At 35.7% G+C, this 11,503-nt stretch overlaps 2 protein-coding genes across 3 annotated transcripts in view; both read right to left on the bottom strand.

Annotated features, from left to right (window-relative positions):
• Positions 1-1,334, bottom strand: part of LOC102596227 (SWI/SNF-related matrix-associated actin-dependent regulator of chromatin subfamily A-like protein 1) — a 13,365-nt gene extending 12,031 nt beyond the window's left edge. For both annotated transcript variants that reach the window (XM_006349813.2, XM_006349814.2), the window contains exons 1-4: positions 1,092-1,334; positions 465-525; positions 233-360; positions 94-149 (exon numbers count right to left, since the gene is read on the bottom strand). In XM_006349813.2, the coding sequence (XP_006349875.1) occupies positions 94-149; positions 233-360; positions 465-525; positions 1,092-1,274 (428 nt within the window). In that variant the 5' untranslated portion in view covers positions 1,275-1,334. The remainder of the gene's footprint in view (positions 1-93; positions 150-232; positions 361-464; positions 526-1,091) is intronic.
• Positions 1,335-1,772: 438 nt separating this feature from the next.
• LOC102595886 (ABC transporter B family member 11-like) lies at positions 1,773-7,756 on the bottom strand. The gene is made up of 12 exons (XM_006349812.2): positions 7,381-7,756; positions 6,661-6,715; positions 6,376-6,551; positions 6,071-6,292; positions 5,739-5,977; positions 5,009-5,534; positions 4,626-4,899; positions 3,611-4,485; positions 3,260-3,526; positions 2,919-3,182; positions 2,531-2,824; positions 1,773-2,374 (listed from the first exon to the last, which is right to left on the bottom strand). The coding sequence occupies exons 1-12, from the start codon at positions 7,699-7,701 to the stop codon at positions 2,021-2,023; spliced, it is 3,867 nt and encodes a 1,288-aa protein (XP_006349874.2). The 5' UTR covers positions 7,702-7,756; the 3' UTR covers positions 1,773-2,020.
• Positions 7,757-11,503: the final 3,747 nt, after the last annotated feature.

Here is an 11,503-nt window from a genome sequence, read left to right as displayed (position 1 = left end):
TACCAGCAGTTCTGTTGCCTGCCTAGACCTATTTGTAAGGAAAAGCAAGACTGAGGGCAGAGGGAAGCATAACAAAGAAAAGGACAAGAATACCTCTCTTTTGCACTCCAACTAGCTTTAGGGATTTTACGGCAAGCTTCAACAAGTATCTGGTAGAAAATAAGGTCCACATTGTTTCAAAAATCCAAAAAGAAACTCTTCAACAAAATAATGCAAGTAGGCCAATAGCTACCTGGTCATATGAAAACTTTGCTGCAATATTTCCACTCGCATGAAGGAAAAATTTAACCGAGCGCTTTTCTGTTAGCTGTTTCACGTGATTGTCATTATGAGGCCCAGAATTTCCAACAGAGCTTTTCCCTTTATTTATTTGTCAGGGGTTTTTGGAGGACAGGCATACAGGAGTCAGGAAGATTGGAAAATCAGATATAAGCACCTTAAGATGGGAAATGCAAGAAACTCACCAGAGACCTTATCATATCCTGATGAAGGTCTTATTATAGGTGCAGCAGATAACACATCTTCCTGCAACAGAACCCAATTAGCTAATAATTTAGTTGCTTATCAGAAAAAGCTTAATACTTTAGCTCAAGGTGCACCAGCACATAAATACAGTCACATAACATGGATGCCAAAGCTGCTAAATTCTTCAAAGATGCCACAAAAAACACTAAAACATGCAAATATCCGTAACCTAATGTGTCAAACAATCTACACTTTCAATCTAAAACCTTAAGAACATAGGTTGAAATAATCCAAAAACATACCCAATGAAATCCCAAAGTGGGATCTAAGGAGGGTAAAGTATATGAAGACCTTACCCCTCCAACAGAGTTAAAGAGGTTGTTTCCCATAAACCCACTGCTAAAACAAAAGCAAATCGAAAAACTAAATAACGAAATTGAAGAAATCACAGCAAAATACTACAGAAAGCATAATAAACCATTCTAAACAAAAAAAAAAGAACAATAACTACAACAAAATAGTGCAATAATCGAACTACAAAATACAATACACACTAACACAAATCAAACAAAGTTGAAAAATCCCAAATGGGTATCACCAAAAACATGAGTAGAAATGAAACTGACCCTTTTATATGAAACCCCAGAACAATTAACATCTCCTTGAAGGCGAGACGAAACAGTTGATTGCAAACAGGAACTCGTCGTAGCAGAAGAAGAAGATGCATTTCGCTCAGCAATTTGCCTAAGGGCATCTCTTTCAAGTTTATCCAATTCCTCTGCACTCAATTCCCAATCATCAAAATCCATTTTTTCCTTCTTCTTCGTCTCCAAAACTCCAATTTTTTTGAAATTTCAAGAACTGCTGCCGGTTTTTTTTTTTTTCAAATTTCGGGGGTTTTGCTGTAGATATTTGTATTGTTTTTTCTTGTTGAGTTTTCAACCAAAATTGCCCCTTAAGTTTGAGTATAGATCCCATTTCATCCCTATACTATTAAGTTTGAGCATTTATTGTCCTTTAAGTTTGGTAAAATTGAGCATATTTGATCCACTTAGTTCTTTCGGTTTTTTGCCTTCTAATCCACAGGATTAACTTTCGTGTTTTTTATTATACGTCTTTATAGAGAAAGATCTAGATATTGATATATTTATAGTTGTCGTGATGGTGCGACTGAATACTAATATGAAGTATTGAGTATATAAGAATTGAATTACAAACAAACATTTTAGATATTTACGACTAAGAAGTATTGAATTTTCTTTCAAATAGGTCAAAAGAGAATGTAGGTTGAAATGTTGATACGCCTCTATTATATTGAATCTATCAAATAGTCCTCATTTTGGAAATTTCCCATGCCAAAGTCACTAAAAGTTAAAGTCGTCAATCTCTATATAGCATGTACTACTTCATAGTTTGTCTCCATGTGACTTGTAGGTCACGAGTTCAAGCCGTAGAATCAGTCACTGCCACCACATCACATACATTGGTTTGCGACCCTCTCTGGAACTTGTGTGAATGCGGGATGTTTTGTGCACCGAGCTGCCCCTTTTATGTACTACTTCATAGTGCTAGCAGACTTTGATACTAGAGAAGCATAAATACCATCTTGTCTATTAACCAAAGTTTCATGATTTCCTTTCTCCACAATGACTCCATCTTTGATTACAGCAATCACATCAGCTCCTTTAATTGTGGACAATCTATGAGCCACAACAACTGTTGTTCTGCCTGATCTAACTCTATCAAGTGCATCTTGAACTACTTTCTCAGACTCCGAGTCAAGCGCACTTGTGGCCTCATCTAGTAGTAATATTTTTGGACATTTTACTATAGCTCTTGCAATTGCAACTCTTTGTTTCTGTCCACCTGATAGTTGTATGCCCCTTTCACCAACTACTGTTTCATAGCCCTGCACATTAAGTCTGTGTTACATGATGATTCTTTATCTGTCTGACATACTTGTGTAGATTTTAGGTATATGTGCAAATTCTAGAAAATGTTGAGCTTAACTGAAGAAGTGAGGATTTATATAGTTGATCCCAACTTGTTTGGGACTGAGGCATACCTGTTGTAAGCCACTGATGAAGCTGTGAGCATTTGCTAACTCAGCAGCAGCTAATATTTCTGCTTCTGTGGCATCACTTTCTTTTCCATATGCTATATTGGCTCTTATTGTGTCATTGAACAATATAGGCTCCTGGCTTACTAGTCCCATTTGCTCTCTCAACCATTTCACATTCAGTTTTTGAATTTCTAGTCCATCTAATGTGATTAGGCCAGAATCTGGATCGTAAAATCTTTGCAACAAGGAAATAACTGTTGATTTTCCGCTCCCACTTTCTCCCACCAGAGCAACAGTCTAACATAAAAGATAACATTTTTTCATCACAATTGTTGTCAAATCGCGTAACAAGACTGGAAAATGGTTCTATGAATAATGCATTAGAATTTACCTCACCAGACCTAATGGCTAGGCATAGATCTTTTAGGACTTGAGCCTCAGGTCGACTTGGATAATTGAAACTGACATGTTGAAACTCAATGTTTCCCTTGGCATTGTCCAATATCATTCCTGAGTTATTGTTCGAGTCTATCTTGGATTGTCGGTCAAGAAGTGCAAAGATGGAAGATGCACCAGTTTTGGCTTTGGAGGAGTCAGGAGCAAGGCCACCTGATTGAGAAATCGCAGTAGCTGTCAAGCTAAGACCATAGAAAACCTGAAATTCAGAAGTAGGAAAGTTAAATGACAAAGAGAGACTTGACATAAGTTTTATCTTTAGCTCTCGAGCCTTACCCGAAAAACCTCAGCAAATGTGACCTTACCGGACTCAATCAATCGAGCACCAGCATAAAAACTGGCAGCATAGACAGAGTAAAAGCAGAACATTGAAAAACCAAAACCTGCAGCACTCAATAGCCCTTCTTTTATTCCAGCTCTAACTGGACCTTCACATTTTCTTTTGTATAATTGCACCACCTTCTCTTCAGCAGAGAAAGAAGCCACTGTTCTGATACTTCCAACCGCTTCATGCGCAACTCGACTTGCATCATCATATAGTTTCTACAAGAAAACTTTACTTGCATAAGCACTGAGTGCTAATTTTACTTGAAACATTTTGTTAGAAAACAGAAGTTTGGAGCTAACCTTAACATCAGCGCCACCACCATTAGTGTATTTCAAGCGCAGATATCCATGTAGTCCAATTAGAGGCACCATAACTATCATTATGAGTGTCATTTGCCAGCTTGCTTCAAGACCAATAACTAAACCAGCTACAGCTGTTGAAGTGTTCTCAACAAGCAAAGCAAGTGACTCTCCAAGCATACCTCGGACAGATGCTGCATCTGTAGATAGTCGGGAGCCAATTGCACCAATTGAGTTCTCCTTTCTGTCGAACCAACTAATCTCCATGTAAACTAATTGCTCGAAGCACATTAGGCGAATTCTCTTGATTAACTTACATCCTGCTACAGCGAAAAAGAACGTCCTCAAGGGTTTTGCTAGTAAAGATGTCAATCCTAGACCAAGAAATAACAATGACCAAAATCCTGAATGCTTTCTGAGTTCATGAGCTGGCTCATAGAAAGTCTTAATAACATAAGAAAGAAGTACCCCGAAAATTGGTAATATTAGAGCATTGACCACTGCAGCTACGCAACCAAGTAATAATTCTGGAAGCTCTGGTCTGGTCATTAAGGCCAAGCGATAAAACGTGCTGTCTTTATCCTTCCTCAATATAACTGTTGAATTAGGATAATGACATTCACCAACTGCTTTCTGTGCTGCACTAACTGAAATGGATGCCGGATGATGGCTGCTATTCTCAACTTCCGATGAGTGCCTACTTGTTGATCGTGTCACGAAAATCTGGTGATTTGATTGGTTGTTAGGATTTATGATTATCTCTTCACTATCCAGTTCATTTGAATCTTTCTCTCCTGAATATTTACTAAGTTCTTGCAACTGTATAAGCTGAACATATGCTCCTTCCTTATTTCTCATTAGTTCCAAGTGGGAACCTAAAAGTTTGGAAGGTATAAGAAATCAGCATTCTAAAAAAAAGACGAGATTCGCCAATAAACAAACATACATGCATTTCTGCTGTCTTCTTTATCATCTGCAATCCAATTTGCTGGAAAATATTGTATATTTGACACACCTTTTTCGATGATCTTTCCCTCCTGAAGTACAGCTATTGCATCTGCATTCTTTACTGTACTCAAGCGATGTGCAACGATTACTGTAGTTCGGTTGATCATGACACTATCCAATGTCTCTTGAACAATCCTCTCAGATTCTGCATCAAGAGCACTTGTAGCTTCATCTAGAAGTAGAATTTTGGGGTCCTTCAGTATAGCTCTTGCAATAGCAATTCTTTGCTTTTGGCCTCCGGATAACTGACTTCCGTGATCGCCAACTCTGGTATCTAGTCCCTGAATTAGAAGGAATAATGGCCAAAAACATTTTTTATATGCTATTGAGAAGAACTTTAGATAGCTATAACTTGATGGAAATTAAAATAAAAGAACTCTAGAGCCTAACCTGAGGTAATTTATCAATGAATTCGGATGCATTGGCAAGTCGAACTGCATCTTTAATTTCTTCAAGTGTTGCATCATCCTTCCCGTAGGCAACATTATCCTTTATCGTTGAACCAAACAGCACAGGTTCTTGGCTAACAAGGCCAATTTTCCCCCTAATCCACCTAAGCTGAAATTCTTTGATATTTATACCATCAATCAGAACTTCACCAGCCTGTGGATCATAGAACCTCACTATTAGACTGATCACAGTCGATTTTCCACTTCCACTTCGTCCTACTAGAGCTGTCGTTGTTCCCTTAGGTATCGACACAGAGAAACCATCAAATATGCTCTCTTGTGGTCTTGCTGGATAACAGAAATGAACATTCTTAAGTTCAATGTCACCACTAATGTCAAGAAGTTTCTGTCCTTTCATATCATAAGGATCTATGACCGGCTTTCTGTTTATCGTCTGAAACATTTTAAATGCTGCAGCCTTTCCAGCAGCAAACGCATGCAAGCATGGAGATGCCTGTCCTAAAGTACTGCAATTCCAAGGAAAAGAAAGAATAAAAGACCAATAATAAGCAGAGATAATTTAGAAAGTAAGGCTTAGTATATATATCAGTGTCATCAATACATGTTCTGTAACTTATTGGTTTGTATGCCATATCTGTCAGTGTAGCCTCCGGCCCGTCTTATGGGTGAGAGAAACTAAACGTACAAAGAAAATCCAGAATAGAACTTACAAGGAACCGGTCAGCGTAGCCATCATGACATTCATCACATCTCCTCCAGTATAGTTGTGGTCCAAAATCATTTTTGCACCATACCATACTGCTAAAGCATAACTTGAATAGAAAACAAAAAAGAAAACACCCATACTGAGCCCTGATACCAAACCCTCTTGTACACCAGAATAGTAAGCTTTGTTCAGAGAATTGTAATATTCAGAAATAGCTCTTCTCTCTCCAGTATACGATGCAACCTGCCCGATAGATAAAGCAACTTAGTGAATGAAAACTTTTGCCAACAGTTGAAAATTGAAAAAAAAAAAGTGTCTTTTTCCAATTCTTCATACAGTTCTAATTGAGCTTATTGTCTGTTCAACCACAGTTGCGGCTTCTGAATAAGCAGTCTGTGAACGCGATGCTAGTTTCACTAGAAGGATAGTCAAGACAGCAGAAGATAGGACAAGTGGAGGAATTGAAGATGACAAGACCAACGCTAGACGCCACCCCTTAATAAAAGCTATTACTAATCCTCCAAGGAATGTTGCTAATATCTGGATAAATTTTCCAACCTGCAGTTTAATGTGAATGCAGGCTAAGTCTTCTAGATATATCAAATGGTAATGATACACTTAGTCCTGTCTTGAAGAAATACCTTTTCGCCAATGGCATCTTGAATAGTAAGAGTATCACTAGACAGTCTTTCGATAATGACACCAGTGTTAGTCTCCTGATCGAAAAATCCAATATCTTGTCTTAAGACAGTTTTCAGGTATGAACATCTGATTCGAGCAGCCTGCCTTTCCCCCGTGACCGTCCAGCAAGTCACCTCTGAAAAGATGCTAATATGAGTACTCAGTTTTCTTGGTCATAAAGAGAAACTACTTTAACAATGCCATGATAACAGAAGCAGGTATATCGTCATGGTAAGTATACTTACGGACAAATGTAGCAAGACCTGAACCCAGAGCCAGATAAATGAATTTAAGGCTAACCTGAAAAAATAGGACAGAAAAGCAAGCATTAAAATGAAATTTGTCCATTCATCAGAACTTCTTCAGCTTAAAACGCCCGTATCAATTCATGACAGATGGATTGATATGGGCATTTTAAGATGGCAAGCTTCCGAAGATGGGTGCATATCACACCTTAGGCAAATCCAAATCAGAAGGGAAAAGGAAAGTGAAGTGCAATATATATAAGACCAGATACAAATGTTCTGGTATAAGCACTTTTAGGCTCAATGTGGCGTCACCAAGGGACAAATCCACAAGGTATCCTTACATGTCATGAACTCGAGATGTCACAAATATGGTATCAAAGTTAGACTCCTATTATGGTGGGGAAAAACTAGGATACTATGTCCTTAAGGGGGTATATGATGCCCAATGAGGACAGGTCGAGAAGAGGATTGGCAAGCTTCTGAAGAAAGGGAACAGAATAACACCTTAGGTAAATCACACATCGGAAATGAAATGAAATGAAAAGTGAAGTGTTATATGAGACAGAGGACAAGTAAACATGATACGAGCAACTTTGGACTCGACGTGTCATAGCCTAAGGGACAAAACGACCATACATTCCTAGAATTTGGACTATGACAGATAGATCATAAAGAAAACATAACCAGAATAGCATTCTATTGGAAAAATCATTGTACCTTAGAAACTTCACCAACAACTTTATCGTTATCCACAGTCAATCCAAATGAATCAACTATCTCTCCAAACAAAACAGCCATCAAAGAAAAACTAATTCCAGTACCAACAGCTGCGATCGAACCAATAATCATCAATGCATGATCTGTTGGATCAGCAAAAGATAACAACTTATAGTATGGAACTTCAGCAGCAGCAGCAGCCACTTTCTGTTTCTCTGTCTTGTCCTGTACTCGTGCACAACTCGAGCCATCTGAGGATACTATAACTTTATTTTCCATGTTATCGATGCCTCGTTGAGTAGCATTCTCTTCTTCCATCATCCTACTTCAACCTGATTCTCCAACTATCAGCTTATTACTAGCAATATGGTCAGAAAAGAACATAACTTTAGAAATATGGTCAATAGCTAATAACAATAAAAATATCCATCTGATGGCAACATGTTGAGCATAATAACAAGAACATAAAGATTTTGAAAACAGCCAATAATTAGGATTATTTTGACTATGTCAAATGAAAAAAATGCATACAATTGAAAAATGAATCAACTCCAACTACTTGCTACTCTTGCAGTTGAAAGACTATGTTGCTCGGACTCTTCAGAAATGTTGATAGGTGTGTGTCGGATCCTCCAAAAAATAATGCATTTTCGGTTAAAACTTGTCTTTTGCACAATTATCACATACAAAACCATGGTTAAAACGTCTTTATTTTAAGGGGAAAAAGGTCTGATATACCTCTCAAAGTTTGTGATTTAGGGTTGATACACCCTCGTTACGCTTACCATTACCCAAATAATAAATTTTGTATAGTACAGTAAAAATATATTTGTCATAGTTCATCCAATAGATGACACTTCCTCTTTCAAACATATTAAAATGATTTATGTTGTAAATAAAAAATTAAATTACTTTAAGAATATCTCTTTTCTTAATTATTTTTTTAGGCTGAAAGTGAGATCCAAACAATGGTTAATTGAAGGTAAAAGAAGAAATGTTATTATCACAATCATGTGTTGATCACTATTAACAATCATCACTATCAACTATTATTATGTATCGTCAATTATCACTAATCTGTCAACACCTCTATAATTATGTATCGTCAACTATTACTATCAGTCACCACCACAGTTATTATGTATCGTCAATCATTACTATCAACTATTATGATATATCGTCATAATCAGTGTAAAAGAAGAAATGTTATTATCACATCATGTGTTGATCACTATTAACAATCATCACTATCAACTATTATTATGTATCGTCAATTATCACTAATCTGTCAACACCTCTGTAATTATGTATCGTCAACCATTACTATCAGTTACCACCACAGTTATTATGTACAGTTGTTATGTATCGTCAACCATTACTATCAGTTACCACCACAGTTATTATGTACAGTTGTTATGTATCGTCAACCATTACTATCAGTTACCACCACAGTTATTATGTACAGTTGTTATGTATCGTCAACCATTACTATCAGTTACCACCACAGTTATTATGTACAGTTGTTATGTATCGTCAACCATTACTATCAGTTACCACCACAGTTATTATGTACAGTTGTTATGTATCGTCAACCATTACTATCAGTTACCACCACAGTTATTATGTACAGTTGTTATGTATCGTCAACCATTACTATCAGTTACCACCACAGTTATTATGTACAGTTGTTATGTATCGTCAACCATTACTATCAGTTACCACCACAGTTATTATGTACAGTTGTTATGTATCGTCAACCATTACTATCAGTTACCACCACAGTTATTATGTACAGTTGTTATGTATCGTCAACCATTACTATCAGTTACCACCACAGTTATTATGTACAGTAATTATGTATCGTCAACCATTACTATCAGTTACCACCACAGTTATTATGTACAGTTGTTATGTATCGTCAACCATTACTATCAACTATTATGATATATCGTCAACCATCACTATCTGTCATGATTATATTAGCTTACTTGTTTTTTCTTCTTGTGGATCCCATTTTTCCCACCAATTGAGCTTAATCAAAGTCAAACTTGAAATTAAAAAATAAACCTTTTACCTTAAAATTCGAACATAAAAACAAGAAGTGCGGCAAAATTATAATAATTTTTTGATAATATTTTTAATAAGGAACCTAGTAGTAAATAGCTAGTTATGCACCCAACACACGTCACATGTGTTTGCTTCGTTATCGTTAAACAAAAATACCTTAAAATTCGAACTTGTAACGTACGCCTAACACCTAACATGTATAACATAACATCAGTTACATGTTGTATCATTACCATAGAACTAAAACCGGTGATCACATGCACTTAACACATGTCATGTGTTGCGTTCTTATTGAATCATAATACGCAAAGTTTAAACTAAAATCGTGTGTTGCATCCTTACTAAGTGCCCGTTTGGATTGACTTATTTTAGGTGCTTTTAAGCCAAAATAGTTGTTAAGCAGTTTTGAAGTGTTTGGATAAAGTTAAAAAGTGCTCATAAGCACTTATTTTAAAGTCAAAATAACAAAAATAAGCCAAAAGCTATAAGTTAGAAATCCTAACTTATGGCTTTTGGCTTATAAGTCATAAGCGAAAAGCCAATCGCCTTGTACTAAACTAAAATCCTAGAAAAAATAATTGAATTAATATTATATTAAGCTATAGAAAGTCAAATTAAACAATTATAAAATTATAATTGTTTAGTTTAATTAGTTATAACTTTGATAATTGGACTCATCAACTTTACGTCAACGTCATATGCCCAAATTAATGAACTTCACATGGAAGGGGCCATCAATGGAGCGTGAATGCCATGTGCACAAACACTTCTAATCAAATATTTAAAAAAAGAAAAGAAAAAGAGGATGGGGTGTGGGGTGGGAGTAGGGTGGGGGTGCATTGTTTTCTTGAGTCGATAATTTATCGGAAACAGCATATCTACCTTACGAAAGTAGGCATAGATTTACGTGTACACCGTCCTTCCTCAACTCCATTATGAGACTATATTGAGTATGTTATTATATAACGCATTATATTAAAAAAGGGATCAAAACATATATTTTTATCCATTTAAAGTATAATGCGTTGAGTCAATATATCACAAGAACCAAACTCAAAATTTATGAATAGTTAAAGCACTAAAAATGCTACTGCCTCCGTTTCAATTTATATGGCATTGTTCGAATTTCGATAGTCAAACAGTTTGTAAATTTGGACATGAAATCTCTAATTTTTTTGAAATAAAATTTACATAGTTGAAAGTTACGTAAAAAGTATTATAAGTCATAATAATTAATAATTCAAGATGTATGATAAAATTATGATTAGAAAAACCTTATTTGAATATCGAAATTCGAAAAGCGTCAAGTAAATTTGAACGGACGAAACATTTTTTTTAAAATGAAAAAGAGATTACATAATGAAACAGAGCTATTCTCACGGATCTTGCCTGCCTTTTATGGGAAATAATATCTTTACTTTAAAAAAAAAAATTGTATTGTATCTATATGTGACACGTACATTCTATATAAACCAACCAATTTTTGTGTTCTTAGCCAATAGAAATTTAAATATATCACATAGAATAAGATCATATAGTAAACACAAAAAAATATTTTACCATTTCATGGCAACTTATCATCATGATAGAAAATCTACTTCATGGGTTCGAACAATCACATCTCCTTTTAGAAAGGCTCGAACTTTATTCAATCAAGAATCATCTAGAGATAAGAAGTCGCATCAAGAAGGTACGTATATACGTTTAGATATGAACATGTTGATTCTATATGCTAGATTTTATCTTTGTTTATTAGCGATTTGTTAGTTTTTCACATCTTAGCTGGTTTTGTGAGTTCAACTGACTCAAACATGTACGAATAACTATGTTAAAATGTAAAATCATAGTCAATATGATCGTGCTAACTTTAAATTCTCGATCCACTTGTTCAGGGCCAGAGAACCACATAGTAAATTTGCAAGTGGAAGTAATGGCTTGTCCATATGAAGATGTTCAAGTGATGTGGTCAATTTTGGACAAGTCAAACCCAAGAACTTGAACTTGTTTTTTTAATTGGATAAGCTATCAAGAATCAAGCAATTTATGTACATAGTTG

Source organism: Solanum tuberosum, unplaced genomic scaffold (genome assembly GCF_000226075.1).
Source record: "Solanum tuberosum cultivar DM 1-3 516 R44 unplaced genomic scaffold, SolTub_3.0 scf00114, whole genome shotgun sequence".
NCBI classification, from domain to species: domain Eukaryota; kingdom Viridiplantae; phylum Streptophyta; class Magnoliopsida; order Solanales; family Solanaceae; genus Solanum; species Solanum tuberosum.
The sequence above is the reverse complement of the archived record's forward strand: the minus strand, read 5'-3'. Positions and strand labels throughout refer to the sequence as shown.